General features: G+C 54.2%; 1 protein-coding gene across 1 annotated transcript in view; it reads left to right on the top strand.

The window, feature by feature from the left end:
• The first annotated feature begins 4,270 nt into the window (after positions 1–4,270).
• LOC144891829 (uncharacterized) overlaps positions 4,271–17,396 on the top strand; it is a 100,258-nt gene continuing 87,132 nt past the window's right edge. Inside the window, exon 1 of the mRNA XM_078776584.1 lies at positions 4,271–6,330. Within this exon, the coding sequence (XP_078632710.1) occupies positions 4,390–6,330 (1,941 nt within the window). The 5' untranslated portion in view covers positions 4,271–4,389. The remainder of the gene's footprint in view (positions 6,331–17,396) is intronic.

The following is a 17,396-nucleotide window of genomic DNA, read 5'->3' as shown; positions in this document are numbered from 1 at the left end:
GATACTCGGCCCGGTCGCACCGGAAATGAACTGGTTCGACGCCCGCGCTAGAGAGGTCGCGGGCGACTGAGATGTTTTAACAAATAATTAATTAATTTGAGACGTCCGATTTCTAGTGTTTGGAAATTTGGAAGAGCTTGACCCTAGCCTTTCCCTTGCGAGGGCAAGGAGGAACTTAACACTTGACACTTAAGCTTAGTTTGAAGTACACCCTGCCAGCGCTCCCGGTGGGACGGCAGGGCAACCAGAAGGGACGAGGTTCTCCTGACCACGTGGCCCTCGATCTGGGAAGCGAGAGGCGTTCCATTAGTGGACGCGCCCCTCACGCCCGACTTTTGGGCGGCCCCGGCAGGCCGTTTGTTTTGACGTTCCGTGACAGGCCCCGCACCCCCACCTCAGGGCCGACCGGGCGACCGGAATGAATCCCGGTGTCCCGATCCGGATCCGGATCCGGATCCCGGTCCGCACTAGCTTTCGATGACACTGCGGTATATTCAGGTTTGTGCTTGTACTGGAGGTGGACCAGTATAGTCAGGTTCACTATGTCAAGAAATTATATTTCGTTCAAAATCATGGTAGATTAGCAAACCTATACATTTTTGGAAAGGTTATAGCATAAGGAAACTAAAAATCAATATTTACATTTGGAGAGATACCAGTATGGCGGCCTTTTTGGATTTTCAAAATGGCCACTGTAAAATACATATTTTGTTCTATTTCTGCCTCTAATTACCCTAAAAACTTTTAAAAATATACTCAACCTATATTTTCAGGGACAAGGAATCCAATGAAAGTATCAAATTAGTGCTATGGGGAATGGTAAGACACGAATCAAAGGTTTTGAATTGCAAAATACTGTCTTTATATTCGCGATAAGTTGCATAATCAAATACATGTTATCATTTTGTACAGGCAGTTAATAACATCAAAATGTGTCACAATAATTCATATCACCAAACATACACAGGCAGTCAGCAAAATCATATATACACATGCAGTCAGTATAACTTCACATCTACACAGGCAGTCAATGACAAAATATACACAGGCAGTCAATGGCATCAAACATACACGATTACAGAATATGCCATTTAGAGTTCGTCATCACTGTCCTGTGTGTCGTATCCGACAATATAGTCCGCATCGTTTTCACAGTCCGTTCCACACAAGCAAAGGTCGGTCAAATTGATTGGCAAATCGAATTGGTCGAATGGTCGATCGAATCGATTTCGATGAATCGAATCGAATCGAATCAATCGAATTGGTCGAATGGTCGAATGGTCGATCGAAGCGATTGGTCGAATGGTCGAATTGGTCGAATGGAATTGGTCGATTGGTCGAATTGGTCGAATTGGTCGAATCGAATTGGTCGGAATTGGCAAATGTAAACATTGATTTTCAGATTTTCCATGTAATAACGTTTCCAAAAATGTATAGGTTTGCTAATCTACCATGATTTTGAACGAAAAAACATAGTGAACCTGACTAGTATGTTGGTCATGTTACCCCTGCACGATAACACATGGTTGCACAACTTGCAGTGAACATTCTTCCTTTTTTGGGTTCACGAGTTATCAAGTGACCACGATATTCGTCATGTGTGTGCGTCTGTCTGTGTGTGTGTCTGTCTGTCCGCAGCATAATTACCCGATGATATCATCTGATCTTGATGAAACTTGGGTGGGAGATTGATATCATGATCTAGTTGTGTCCTGCCGAGAGTGGGCGTATTGCGCCCATTGTGGGCGGAGCCACGCCCGAAAAAGATGTCTTTTTAGGGGTTAATCAAGTTCAAGCTACATCTTCTCCGAGGGGTTTGGTGGAATCTGACAGGGGTTTCGATATTTGGTTAGGCGAATGTCATGTGTCTAGCCCCACGGAGCTCGATTTGTCATTTTCGCCCCAAAGTCAAGGTCACAAGGTCACGAAATTTAGAAAAGTCGATTTTTGATGGTTTTATTACATTGTTCGCTTCCTGATAGGGTGAAATGTCGTACATGATCTTATATTATCACATACATAATGAAATACAAGTTTTCCAACAAATTTCAGAATCCTCGACCTTTGACCTTTGAAGGTCACAGAGGTCAAGTTTCAAAGTTGTCGGAATCGAACCAAATTTTCGGTATTGTGTAGCTAACTAACCTCATAACTGATCATACATTATTTTCTATCTCATTTCAAGGACAGTAACCTTCGTTTTGACATTTCAAGGTCACAAAGGTCAAATTTTCAAAGTTGTCGGAATCGAACCAAATTTTCGGTATTGTGTAGCTAACTAGTCTCAGAACAGATGATACATTCCTATTTATATATTTTCAATGTCGGTTTTGACCTTTGTCATTGAATACCGCTCGCTCGTGAACCATCATCGTCTCCTGACTTGTTCTTGTCTTTTTCGGAAAAAAACTCCCCACCTCGTGCAGGACAACCAAAGTAGGCCCAGACAGAACTCGAAGACTTCTCTAACGGAAGCAACTCATGCTCATCCACAGTATGACTCTCTGCCATCGTAGATTCAATTGTGAAGTGCTAACACTTCCAACAGGTTTGCTGCCGCTACTCATCAGTTGATTACACTTACAGTAGCCCACAGAGCCGCTCTGTACAGTTGTATTAATGTGTTACTGTAGCGGTTACCGGAAGCATGGCACAATTACCTTGCAACGGCCGATGACGCAACCGGCGAGTGGTCACTTGTCCGGACTCGCCCGGGCGTGTCCAGACTTGCCTTTCCCAGGCGAACACTTGTCTTGCATACCACGCCCCGTTAAGAGGCGTGGCTTACCTATTTGCATACCACGCCCTGCCTGAGAGGCGAGGCTTTTTGTGTGTTGCGTTTGCCTTATAAATTGCCGCCCGTTCGATGGGTTGATTCAGTGCTTTTGAGTTCTTTCGTGTTGAGCTAAAATATATAGCTCGGTGAAACTTCGTTCCTGTGTCGTCCATTTTGTCTGGCTTTATCGTGCGAGCACAGCTCCCACAATTGGTGACCCCTTTCTAAGAACACGGCGATGGAGTCAGCTGTAGCTTTGAAGCTCCCGGTAGTCTAGTAGGAAGACTAGGTCCCCCTGCACCCCCCGGAGATATACTTCTAATCAGTGTTTCTAGATTGGAAAACATGTGTAGAAAATGACTAGCTATGGCCCCAAGCTGAAAAAATGTCCCACATACCATTTTTATGCAAATTACTGCTGCCATTATCAAAAAAACGATTTTTGACATATCTCAGCCAATATTGCAGATAATTGAAAAATGAAGGTGTCTAGACCCATGTTTTGAAGGGCATAGATCATGATAGAACTATTCATAACATGATTACATGTGTCTATGGTATACTAGTATGCATATTAATGCTGTAATTACAAAATAATCAGTTTTACAAATGATAAGGATACGTTAATACTGCAGATAACTTAACATGGTACATAAGGGGTCTAAACCCAGGTATTTTCAAGGTTAAATGTCAACAAGATGCTCCTGAGTCTTGCATAGGGGCGGGACATTGGCAGTAACATTGGTACCACTCAACTTTTCTTCCCACCATTGACTTTGTATTGCGAGAGATTTTCACTTGCTTATTTAAAGGTTTCTCACCCAGCCCACGTAAAATCTACCAACTCCTGCTGTTAACTCCCAAACATATTTTTTTATGTTATCCAATCACAGTGCAGAAATGACAGACTAGAGATCCAAATTAGTGCTGCTATAGCTGCCATTTTACATTTCCATCCATGTAACATGCGCGCTCGCGCGCTCGTATCAATTGGTAATGTCGCGCGCTCGTATCAATTGGTAACGTTGATGTTATTGAATACCTCAGTTGAAAGTTCAGTCTTCCATTCCATCTGTGTGTTGTTCTTGGTATTCATCCTCCAATCTAGCCAGGTAAGATGCTAACTATAATGTTACTCACACTCTTGACTTCAGTTTCTGCATGAAATCATAAACAGGCAGAATAACAGCTGAGCCAGCTAGCACCATGTTAGCTAACGTTAAAGCTAGCCTCATCTATGTACAGTATGTTCCTAATGTCGGTGTAACTTAAACTTTTGTTAATGCCAAACATGAGACATATCTGTTGACTTCTGTATATGAATTGAACCAGAAAGAGGCACGACAGCTGAGCTAGCTACAGTAACTTAGCACAATGTTTCATTGGCCTAGATAGCTAACGTTAGTGTGGAAGAATTTAGATGTTTTAGCTATTAGCACTTTTGATGCCACTAAACATGGTTTAGTCAGCTAAAAAGTACCCTAGTGTAGAACATGACTCAGAACCTCTGTTACCTCACTGAAAACTCAGAGCCTCCTTTCACAGGCACTTTTAACATCATTCGTGATTTCTTATTTGTCATTTAACAGTGATGGTAGACATCGACAGCAAGCATGCCCAAAAGAAAACGGAGTGTAGAACCTGCAGCCCAAAGCTCTCCTCCTACATGCATCCTTCATGTACCATCCATGTCTGATCATGGGGATTTCACGCCCCTCCGTAAAATTAAAGGATCTGCTTCAGAAAAACTGCAACTGCTTCAAAAGATCCGGGATAGACGTCTCAACCAACCGCATGACTCCCCATGTCGTATGCAATCAGTATGTGATCAGATCCCGGCAACTCTTCCTGATGACCTAGAAAGAGTAGGATATCACAGCAAGTGTTATAAGCACTTTGTCCGCCACTTTCATCGTCTGGGAGATGATACAGAACCAGGGCCATCAACCTCATCATGGCATCACTCTCCTCGTAAACCAGGAGGTTCTGCTGAACCCATCTTCCCGCCAGAGTGTATATTTTGTGAGAAAGTTGAGACCAAAGATGCTCATCGCAATACTGAGAGGCCTACAACCTTCCCATCCTTTAAAAACAAAGAAAATGCATGGGAGCAAATCGAAACACGGGCTGAGAAAATGGGTCTCTATCGACTCCATCGAAAGGTGAAAAACAAAGACCTCTTTGCATGTGAGGCCAAACACCATCCGTCATGTTTTAAAGCTTTCCGCACAGCATTCTACAACTATGAGCGTGCGATTCACAGAGCCGAAGCACCAAAGGAGCAGGCTTGCATGTCAGCCGCCCATGAAAAGGCATTCAACTCAGTACTGGAACACATTCAAACCCAGGTCATCCAGCAGAATAAAGTTCTACAGCTTTCTTCCTTGCGCTTGCTCTATGTCGAGGAACTGAAACTGAATGGATATGAGAACTCAAATTATCGGTCAGAGAAACTACTGAAACGCCTACAGAATGACCCAATCAAGGAGCATATCCACTTCACGAAGGTTGATCATGACAAATGTGATGTCATTTCTTTCTGGCTTGTGCACAGCTCAAACATAACAGTTTCCAATGCTCTCGCACGAGCATTCACACTCGGAAGCACAAACAAGAACCAAAATGTTGCCCTCCAACTTCGCCAGGGTATTCTACAGGCTTTCAGAGAGTGTAAAGACCAACCATGGCCACCAACAGCTGAAGACATGGAGCTCAATCCTGAAGACATCCTACCTCCAGACCTTGTCCGCTTTCTCAGCGTGCTAATGACTGGCAAGGAGGGCATCGAGACAGAAAAGGTGAAGCGTCTGGTCTTCTCCATTGGACAAGATCTGTGCCGTGCAGTGTCAGATGGAAAATGGAAGTTACCAAAGCACATTCTCCTCTGTGTGACTGTAAGGCACCTGTTCCGAAGCAAACAGCTCACCACAATACTACACAGGCTTGGACACTCTGAGAGCTACGATTTCGCCTTGGAGTTGGAAACTGCTCTCGCCAAGGTCCTGGATGAAGTCTCAACTTATCGTACACCACAAATTGTGACAGGAGAGGGCAACCTTGTATTCCACTGTGAGTGGGACAACTTGAATAAAACCACTACCAGTGTGCACGGCAGCAACATTGTAAACAGTGCTGGAGGAATCATGGTGCAGGAGGTCAAGCCCGGGTTCGAGAGCAGCAAGGACCGAATGCTACCTACCATCAATAGGTCACAACAGCGTAGCCTGAAGGTCGACACACCAAAAACTCTCCCACCCTTGCACTTTACTCGCGTTGGCCCGAAGTTCCCTGAAGGCTCATCATTCACACCGCCAGCAGAGAATGACACAGTCTATGCCACTACGATGCAAGAGTACTACATCTGGCTCTTCATCAGATACATCGGAAGCTGTGGCCTGCAGCCTGTGCCTGGGCTAGGGGGTTTCACCTCTGCAACTGGTTCTCCCCCACCCAGCAAATCAACAGTCGACTACTGCACGCCTATCCACCAACCGATCACAGACAACGCAGTTGTTCGTGAGCTACTGAAGCGTTCCGAGGCAGCAACTGCTGAGGTGGGTCAGAGATGGGTCCTGAATACATTTGATCTGGGTGTCTGCATGAAAGCCCTTCCCATCATCTGGCGCTGGCCAAATGAATTTGCTAGTCATGTAGTAACGATTGGACCCTTCCACACATCCATGAACTACATCGGGATGCTCACTGGACACAAGATGCGTGGTTCTGGATATGCAGAGATTCTCTTTGAGGCACAACTAGTAACAAGTGGATCTCTCAAAGGTGTTCTCAGTGGAAAGGCCTACGCAAAGTCCCTCTTTTGCCTCAAAACAGTGTGTGAGGCAATGGAGAGGCTGTTGATGGAGAGATTCACTGAGGAGGAGAACATCATGATCTCTGACCCTGCTGTGCTTCTCAGAATGACCCAGTCTTGCAACCGAGAGCACCTCGATGAAGCCCTCAAAGACCCCTCAACTCTACTCCTCATCAAAAAGTACCATGCCTTTGAGGAAAAGGTGCGCAAGGGCCACCTGGGGAAGACAGCTGCCTTCTGGATGTCGTTCATTACCCACTGCCATCTTGTCTTCATGCTCCTCCACTCTGTGAAGACCAACAACCTCCAGCTGACGGTGTACCTGGATACAGGGTCAGGGAAGCATCGCCAACTTGTCAACGTCTCTGAGCTGGCAGAATCCCTGGGAGAGGACTACTGTGCCACTCTCCTGGGGTACTATGTGTTCAGCGGAGAAGACTGCACCAGTGCCTTCAAAGGGAAGGGAAAAGTCGGGCCCTTGAAAAAGCTGGAGAAGAATCCCAGGTTTCACAGGGCATTCGGTGAACTGGGTGACAACTGGGATGCCAACCCTGAGGTGGAGAGGCAGTTAGAAAAATTCACCTGTGTGATGTACGGCCAGAGTCGCGAGTCATCAGTGGACATTGTCCGTGCCAAGCTGCTACGAAAAATGGTGGGAGAGGACAAGACCCTCACATCCAAGTCCAAGGTTGATCTGGCTCGCCTTCCTCCATGCCAGTCTGCCCTGAAGCCGCACATCCAGCGTGTGAACCACCGCGTAGCATTGTACAAAAGAGCCGATCAACCTATCATCGAAAAGCCAAAACCTTATGAGGAGCAAGGATGGATAAGGACTGATGAAGGACTGTTGAAACCAATGTGGTCCAGTGGTCCCATCCTACCAACCTCACTGGTGGATCTTCTGAACACAGGAGAGCACGAAGAGGAGGAGGAAGAGGAAGGAGAAGAAGAGTTTGACTCTGACGATTTCGATGAAAATGATGATGACTGACTCAGTGTAGAATCACTAATGCTAATTATGTTTATCTAAAACAAGCAAGAGAAGAGTGGTCACATTGAGTGCTAGGACTATTTTGACAGTTGTAATATTTAGAAAAATAAAACTTTGTGTTAACGTCTGTGTAGACGGACCTTAATATGAGTCTATTATTTCGTAAAACTGTGATTATTTTGTAAATAAAGCACTAATTAGCATACTAGTATACCATAGACACATGTAATCATGTTATGAATAGTTCTATCATGATCTATGCCCTTCAAAACATGGGTCTAGACACCTTCATTTTTCAATTATCTGCAATATTGGCTGAGATATGTCAAAAATCGTTTTTTTGATAATGGCAGCAGTAATTTGCATAAAAATGGTATGTGGGACATTTTTTCAGCTTGGGGCCATAGCTAGTCATTTTCTACACATTTTTTCCAATCTAGAAACACTGATTAGAAGTATATCTCCGGGGGGTGCAGGGGGACCTAGTCTTCCTACTAGACTACGGGCTTTTGGGAGTCGCACACGGCCGTTTGGTTTGCTCAAGCGGCTTCTCAATTCGCCCTGCGGAAAATTACGGAGGACACGACGCGCTACCACCATGTGGTCTCCGCGCTCAACGCCTCCACCGCTGCCCAGGTCCTGAGCTTCCTACAGCACCCGCCGAACGCCGACAAATACGGCACGCTCATAGGCCTACTCCTCGGTGCGTTTGGACTCAGGGAGACCGAACACGCGCGACAACTACTCGACCTCCCGGAGCTGGGCGAGGCCCGTCCATCCGAACGCATGGACCACATGCTTGCTCTTCTTGGTGACCACAGCCCGGACTTCCTCTTCCGCGAGCTGTTCCTCCGGCAGCTACCCGGGCAGGTACGGTTAGCTTTGGCTAACTCACCCATCACGGACCCTCGCGCCCTGGCCAAGGAGGCCGATAATTTTTTCTCGGCCAGGCGACACGTCGGAGCGGCCGCCTGGAACCCTGGGCCGACCGAGGCAACGCCCGCGCCACGACCGGCGCCACCAACGGCCGAGTCCGCGCCACTGACGGCAGCGGCCGCCGCGACGCCCCGTCGACCGAACCCGACGCGACCGCCGGAGCCTCCACCAGAGCGGACCATGTGCTATTACCACGCCAGGTTCGGGCATGAGGCCAGAACGTGCCGCCCACCGTGCACTTTCGGCGGGTCGGGAAACGACCAGGCTGGCACTCGCTGCCTGCCATGAGCGTCGGCCATTCAGGCAGCCTTCTGTTTATCACGGACACAGAGTCCAGGCGGCGTTTTTTGTGTGACACTGGCGCTCAGCTGAGCGTGATACCCGCCTTGGTGCAGGACAAACAGGCCGCGCTGTGCGGCCCCGCCCTGGTCGCCGCAAACGGCTCCTCCATCCGCACCTTCGGTTCGCGCAGCGTCGCATTCTGCTTTGGGGGCCAGCACTTCAGGTGGGACTTCATCACGGCGAACGTGCCCATGGCCTTGCTGGGTGCAGATTTTCTTTGCACGCATGGGCTTTTGGTCGACGTCAAACGGCGTCGGATCATCAACGCGGAGACCTTCAGCTCGCTCGCTTGCTCATTAAGCGGCTCCGCTCCGACCAAGCTAGCCTGCGCGCTCCCGGCTGTGGACGATTTCACCCGCCTACTTGCCGAGTTTCCCGCCCTCACGCAGCCGACGTTTTTGGCCGTCGCCGTCAAGCACGGCATCGAACACCACATCCCGACCACAGGTCCACCGGTCTACGCCAGGGCTCGCTGCCTCGACCCGGCCAAACTCGCCGTGGCGAAGGCGGAATTCGATGTGCTGGAGCGATTGGACATTGTGCGGCGCTCGAATAGCGCGTGGGCCTCGCCCCTGCACATCGTGCCCAAACCGGGTGGCGGATGGCGACCATGCGGCAATTACCGCCACCTCAACGACGCCACCACCCCCGACCGGTACCCGATACCACACATACAGGACTTTTCCGCCAGTTTGGTGGGGCGGGTGATCTTTTCCAAGGTCGACCTCATTCGGGGCTACCACCAGGTACCCGTCCGGCCGGCCGACGTGCCGAAGACGGCGGTAATTACAACCTTTGGCCTCTTCGAGTGCCTTCGCATGCCGTTCGGCCTTAAGAACGTGGCCCAGGCCTTCCAACGGCTGATGCACAGCGTGCTGCGCGACCTCACCTTCCTTTTCGTCTACTTGGACGACATTCTCGTCACCAGCACTTCCCGGGCGGAGCACCTCATCCACCTGCGCATGCTTTTTGAGCGCCTCGGCCAGCACGGCCTCCTCATCAACCCGGCGAAATGCCAGTTTGGCGTAACGGCCGTCGACTTCCTGGGGCACCGCATCACGAAGCGCGGGGCCGTCCCGCTGCCTACCAAGGTGGAGGCAGTCACAAGTTTCCCGCACCCCCGCTCCATCAAGGCCCGACAGGAATTTTTGGGGATGGTAAATTTTTACCACCAGTTCGTGCCTCGCGCCGCCCCACTCATGCGCCCCCTGTATGAAGCCCTCTGGGGCAAGCCGGCCAAGCACGACGTCGCCTGGACCACAGGGATGGACGCGGCATTCACGGGCGCTAAGCTGGCCCTCGCCAACGCGACCATGCTGGCACACCCGGCGCTCGACGCACCCATCGCCCTCACCACGGACGCTTCAGACTACGCGGTGGGCGCCGTGCATGAACAGTGGGTGAACGGGGCTTGGCAACCGCTGGCCTTCTTCAGCCGGCAGCTTCGCCCTAACGAGCGCAAGTATAGTGCTTTCAACCGCAAGCTCCTCGGCCTTTACCTGGCTTTTCGCCACTTCCGCCATCTTTTAGAGGGCCGCCCGTTCACGGCATTTGTGGACCACAAACCCCTGGTCTTCGCCATGGCCAAGGTTACGGAGCCATGGTCGGCCCGCCAGCAGCACCACCTCTCCGCCATGTCCGAATTTACGACGGTCATCCGGCATGTTGCGGGCAAGGACAACGCTGTGGCCGATTGCCTCTCCCGGTCCGGCACGAACGCCATCCACCTGGGTGTGGGCTTCGCCCGCATGGTGGCCGACCAGACCGCCGACCCCACGGTGCAAGCCCTCCGGACAGCGGACACAGGCCTGTGGTTGGCCGACGTCCCCTTCGAGGACACAGGCACAGTTCTCCTGTGTGACATTTCCCTGGGCCAACCTCGCCCCATCGTGCCCACCGGATGGCAGCGGCACATTTTTGACGCCCTCCACGGCCTTTCCCACCAGGGCCGAAAAGCATCACAGAAGCTCGTGGCAGCAAAATTCGTCTGGCACGGGCTCCGTAAAGACGTCCGTGACTGGGCCAATGCCTGTGTCGCCTGCCAGCGCGCGAAGGTCCACCGACACACCCAGGCCCCATTGGCACCATTCGACGTGCCCGTGCGGCGCTTCGACCACGTCAATGTGGACCTGGTGGGACCCCTTCCCTCCTCGCGGGCTTCACCCACCTCCTCACTATGGTGGACAGGACCACCAGGTGGCCGGAGGCCGTCCCGCTGGCATCAACAACATCCGCCGACGTGGCGCAGGCCTTCATTGGCACTTGTATTGCCCGTTTCGGCGCCCCCTCAGACATCTCCTCCGACAGAGGCCCGCAATTCACCTCCGAGCTTTGGGGCGCGGTCGCCCAGGCCTTGGGGGTCAAGCTTCACTGCACCACGGCCTACCACCCCCAAGCCAATGGCTTGTGCGAGCGGTTCCACCGCTCGATGAAGGCCGCTCTCAGGGCCACCCTCCCGGATGACGGTTGGGCCGACAGGCTCCCGTGGGTCCTATTGGGCCTCCGAACGGCTCCTAAAGAGGACCTCCAGGCTTCCACCGCCGAGCTGGTCTACGGCCAGCCACTGCGCGTGCCGGGCGAATTCATCCCTGGTCCGCGGCTCGCCAATGCTCGGTCCTTCAGGAGGCCACCAGGAGATTTGCCCCCATGCCCACGTCCCACCACGGCTGCCCCCAACCCCACGTTCCCCCAGCACTTCGCACTGCGGAGTACGTTTTTATCTGGCACGACGCACACCGGGGACCGCTCCGGCCGCCGTACGATGGACCTTTCCGGGTCCTGAAGAGGGACGACAAGTCTTTCATCATCGACATCAGCGGCAAGCCAGACCGCATCTCCGTGGACCACCTCAAGCCGGCCCATTTGGACCTCGACCAACCTCCACGGTTGGCCCTTCCTCCACGATGGGGCCGTCCCCCATCAACCAAGCCCCCCGCCCGACCATCCACCGCCACGCCACCTACCACCCCCACACAAATCGCCAGGGGTCGTTTCGGCCGGGTCATCACGACCCCCCTCAAACTGACTCTCCCGGTGCATGTTAATTCTGGGGGAGGCACATGTAGCGGTTACCGGAAGCATGGCACAATTACCTTGCACCGGCCGATGACGCAACCGGCGAGCGGTCACTTGTCCGGACTCGCCCGGGCGTGTCCAGACTTGCCTTTCCCGGGCGAACACTTGTCTTGCATACCACGCCCCGTTAAGAGGCGTGGCTTACCTATTTGCATATCACGCCCCGCCTGAGAGGTGTGGCTTTTTGTGTGTTGAGTTTGCCTTATAAATTGCCGCCCGTTCGATGGGCTGATTCAGTGCTTTTGAGTTCTTTCGTGTTGAGCTAAAATAAATAGCTCGGTGAAACTTCGTTCCTGTGTCGTCCATTTTGTCTGGCTTTATCGTGCGAGCACAGCTCCCACATTACCACGATAGCGTCGGTTAGTATACTAAAGTGACAGTCTATATATTATGGTGTTTGTAAAAATGTACACAGATTTATTATGTACTATATTACTAATACTATCAAAGGTACGGTACCAGGTGTTGCGGGACCTTTTTGCAAGGTGTACATTTGCAAAAGTTAGTGAAGGTGATAATCTTTTTCTTCTTTACAAACTCTTCTTTCACCCTTGAGAGCTCAGAGTAAACTTGTAGTGGCATCATTTTGCCTTTTATGGTACAATATGTAAATATGCTTGAGCTTTCGTTGATCGAGGGTTTTCCCCCAATTTTTCCGATCGAAGGGAGACGAGTGGGTTTGGTAATCGTCACGCATTGGAATAAACGATTCCGTTGGATTATGAACTCCTCTGACATATTTTCTTTGCATGGTAACGCTCATCCGCAGTATTGCTCCCCGGCCATAAAATGAGAACATGGCTAACAGGTATGCCGCCACTACTCGCCAGTCTATCTCAGTACTGAACTTTCGTACTGGACACAGAGCTGCGCTGCACTGTACTTTCTGTACTGCATTCATTTGTTACCACTATGGTATAGATTACTATACCATAGTAGCATTCTATTTATTATATCGTTTGGAAAAACGTACACCGATTTTTTTATGGGTTGAAGGTGCGATTTACCGACTGCGCATGCGCATCAGCTATCGTGATAATTAATTTGCATTATCGTAATCACAATAGTAAATCTGAAGCATGATTACTGTCCCATCGTGATTATCGTCCAGCACTAGTGTGAACATTCTGTTAATCACACGGTGATACTTGTAAAATCTATATTGTAGCGGCTGCCGCTGGGGTTACACAATCGCCTTGCACCTATCAAGGACGCGGAGCGATCACCAGGCCGGGCTCGTCCAGGACGCCCGGGCAGGCCCGCGCTCGACTTGCCAGGCCTCGGTCGGGACGCCCGGGCAGGCTCGCCCTCAACTTGCCAGGCCGCAGCCGGGACGCGGGGCCACGCCCCCTGGCGCCAGGCCTGGGCAAACCCCCTGGCGGAATAGATATATATTGCTGACCGTAAAACGTTTTTCCCAGAGTGCCTGAGTGTTTGATTCGAATAAAGCAGCTCAGATGAATTCAAGCTTTTTGTCGCGTCCATTCTTTCGATCGACGTGGGAGCCACAGCTCCTTCATTGGTGACCTACCGACATGGACACGGCAGTGACGCTTAAACTGCCTACCTTCTGGGAGGCTCACGCGGCTGTTTGGTTCGCTCAGGCGGACTCTCAGTTCGCCCTGCGAGGCATCACCGCGGACGACACCCGCTTCCACCATGTTGTGGCGGCGCTTGGTTCCGCCACCGCGGCCCGCGCCTTGAGCCTCCTCGAGCACCCGCCGGCTGCTGACAAATACGGCGCGATTAAGAAGCTTCTACTCGATGCTTTCGCCCTCCCAGCGGCGGAACGCGCACGGCGCCTGCTCGATTTGCCCGAGCTCGGCGACACGCGCCCTTCCGAGCGAATGGACTACATGCTTTCGCTGCTCGGCGAGCACTCTCCGGCATTCCTGTTCCGGGAGCTGTTCCTCCGTCAGCTGCCTAACCCGGTACGCCTCGCCCTGGCAAGCACGACGATCACAGATCCCCGGGCCCTTGCCAGAGAAGCCGACAAAATCTCCGCCGCGGGACAGCGCATCGCAGCGGCGACATGGGACCCGCCGCCGCCTGATGCACCATCCATGGCGCCCGAGCACCCGGCGCGTTCGACGGCCGAACTGCCGACGCAATTGGCGGCCGCTATACCGAGCCGACCACGTCCAGCACGACGTCCGAAGCCTCCACCCGACCAAGCGTGGTGTTCCTATCATGCCAGGTTCGGACAGAAGGCCCGGACATGCCGACCCCCGTGCACCTTCGGCGGGTCGGGAAACGGCCAGGCCGGCGTTCATTACCTGCCATGAGCGCCGGCCACAGTCACACGGGCAACTTACTGTTCATCACGGACAAAGCGTCCGGACGGCGCTTCCTGTGCGACACCGGCGCCCAACTGAGTGTCATGCCCGCCTCTGACCAGGACAGGCAATCCGCGGTTTGCGGCCCCTCCTTGGTTGCGGCCAACGGATCGACTATCCGCACCTTCGGCCCGCGCAACGTCACCCTCTGCTTCGGCGGCCAACGCTTTGCTTGGACGTTTGTAACCGCCAACGTGCCCATGGCTCTGCTAGGCGCCGACTTCCTCTGCGCACACGGACTGCTGGTGGACGTCCAACGGCGTCATTTAATCAACGCTGAAACCTTCAGCTCCCTGGTATGCACATTAAGCAGCTCCGCGCCGACCGAGCTGGCATGCACCGTCCCGGCGGCGAACGAGTTTGCTCGCCTGCTCGCGGAGTTCCCGGCCCTCACGCGGCCGACGTTTTCGGCCGTCGCAGTACGGCATGGGATCGAGCACCACATACCAACCACGGGCCCGCCGGTCTACGCCAGGGCCCGCCGCCTCGACCCAGCCAAGCTTGCCGTTGCGAAGGCCGAATTCGACGCGTTGGAGCACCTCGGCATCGTGCGGCGCTCCGATAGCGCGTGGGCCTCGCCACTGCACATCGTGCCAAAGCCGGGGGGTGGATGGCGCCCGTGTGGCGACTACCGCCGTCTTAATGACGCTACAACACCCGACAGGTACCCGATCCCGCATATCCAAGACTTCTCCGCCCGTCTGGCGGGACGGGTCATTTTTTCGAAAATTGATCTCATACGGGGATATCACCAGGTACCTGTCAGGGCGGCCGACGTCCCTAAAACGGCAGTCATCACGCCGTTCGGCTTATTCGAGTTCTTGCGGATGCCGTTTGGTCTCAAGAACGCGGCTCAGGCGTTCCAGCGCTTGATGGACGGCGTGCTGCGTGACCTGCCGTTCCTTTTCGTTTACCTGGACGACATCCTCGTCGCCAGCACGTCCCGGGCCGAGCACCTCCTCCACCTCCGAACACTGTTCGGGCGCCTCAGCGAGCACGGCCTCATCGTCAACCCGGCCAAATGCCACTTCGGCACGACGGCCGTTGATTTTTTGGGCCACCACATCACCAAGAACGGGGCTGTGCCGCTGCCAACCAAGGTCGAGGCCATCACCACTTTCCCGCGTCCCCGCACCATAAAGGCCCTGCAGGAATTCCTGGGAATGGTGAATTTTTATCACCGCTTCGTGCCCCGCGCTGCTCAACTCATGCGGCCCCTCTACGAAGCCCTCCGGGGCAAGCCGGCCAAGCACGACATCGCCTGGTCCGCAGCAATGGATGCGGCCTTCCAAAGCTCAAAGCGGGCCCTCGCCGACGCAACACTGCTCGCTCACCCGGTGCTCAACGCTCCCATCGCCCTCACCACGGATGCCTCCGACTACGCGGTGGGCGCCGTACATGAGCAATGGGTGAACGGGGTTTGGCAGCCACTCGCTTTTTTCAGCCGGCAGCTCCGGCCGAACGAGCTCAAATACAGCACGTTTGACCGGGAGCTCCTCGGTCTACACCTGGCCGTCCGCCATTTCCGCCACCTCCTGGAGGGCCGACCTTTCACGGCGTTCGTCGACCACAAGCCGTTGGTTTACGCAATGGCCAAGGTCACGGAGCCATGGTCGGCCCGCCAACAGCGCCACCTCTCCGCCGTGTCGGAGTTTACCACGGACATCCGGCACGTCGCCGGCAAAAACAACGCCGTGGCCGACTGTCTTTCCCGGGCCAGCGCGAACGCGGTCCACCTGGGCGTGGATTTTGCGCTTATGGCGGCGGACCAAACCACCGACACCACGGTGCAAGCCCTCCGGGCGGCGGACACGGGCCTCCGCCTGGCCGACATCCCCTGCGCGGACACTGTCCTGCTCTGCGACGTCTCCCAAGGCCGGCCTCGCCCCATCGTGCCCGTCACCTGGCAACGCCGCATCTTCGCCTCCCTCCACGGCCTTTCCCACCCGGGCCGGAAAGCTTCCCAGAAGCTGGTGTCGGCGCGTTTCGTCTGGCACGGCCTTCGTCGGGACGTCCGCGATTGGACCAGCGCCTGCACCGCCTGCCAACGGGCCAAGGTCCACCGACACACCCAGGCCCCGCTGGCACCTTTCACCGTGCCCGAACGACGTTTCGACCACGTCAACGTGGATCTGGTGGGCCCCCTTCCCCCATCACGAGGGTTCACACACCTGCTCACCATGGTGGACAGGACCACCAGGTGGCCGGAGGCCGTTCCCCTCGTCTCCACCACCACCGCCGACGTGGCGCAGGCCTTCATCGCCACCTGGGTCGCCCGCTTCGGCGCACCGGCGGACATCTCGTCAGACCGCGGACCACAGTTCACCTCCGAGCTGTGGGGCGCGGTCGCCCGCAACCTGGGGGTCAAGCTCCACCGTACTACGGCCTACCACCCCCAAGCAAATGGGTTGTGCGAGCGATTCCACCGCTCCATGAAGGCCGCGCTCATGGCCGGCCTTCAAGACGGCGGTTGGGCCGACCGGCTGCCGTGGGTCCTTTTGGGCCTTCGCACGGCCCCCAAGGAGGACCTCCAGGCATCCACCGCCGAGCTGGTCTATGGCCAGGTGCTACGCGTCCCGGGCGAATTCGTGCCCGACGCTACCAGCCCCTGGTCCGCAGCTCGCCAGCGCTCGGACCTCCAGGAGGCCGCCCGACGGTTTGCCCCCGTGCCGACATCCCACCACGGTGACCCCCAGTCCTACGTCCCCCCAGCACTCCGCACCGCGGAGTATGTTTTTGTGCGTCACGACGCACATCGGCGGCCACTCCAGCCGCCGTACGACGGGCCCTTCCGGGTGCTGCGACGGGACGACAAGTCGTTCGTCATCGACATCGGCGGCAGGTCAGACCGGATTGCAGTGGACCGCCTCAAGCCGGCGCACGTGGACGTCGACCACCCACCACGGGTGGCCCTCCCGCCGCGGCGAGGCCGCCCCCCGTCCACGGTGCCCCCCACTCGACCGCCCACCACCTCACCGGACCCCCTCCCACGACCCGCCAGGGGTCGCTTCGGCCGGGTCATCAGGACCCCCCTCAAGTTGACCCTGCCGGTGCAAGTCGATTCTGGGGGGACGTGTGTAGCGGCTGCCGCTGGGGTTACACAATCGCCTTGCACCTATCAAGGACGCG

Source organism: Myxine glutinosa, chromosome 1 (genome assembly GCF_964187855.1).
Source record: "Myxine glutinosa chromosome 1, kmMyxGlut1.1, whole genome shotgun sequence".
In the NCBI taxonomy this organism is placed as follows: Eukaryota; Metazoa; Chordata; class Myxini; order Myxiniformes; family Myxinidae; genus Myxine; species Myxine glutinosa.
Note: the sequence above shows the minus strand (reverse complement) of the source record. Positions and strands in the feature narration are given on the sequence as shown.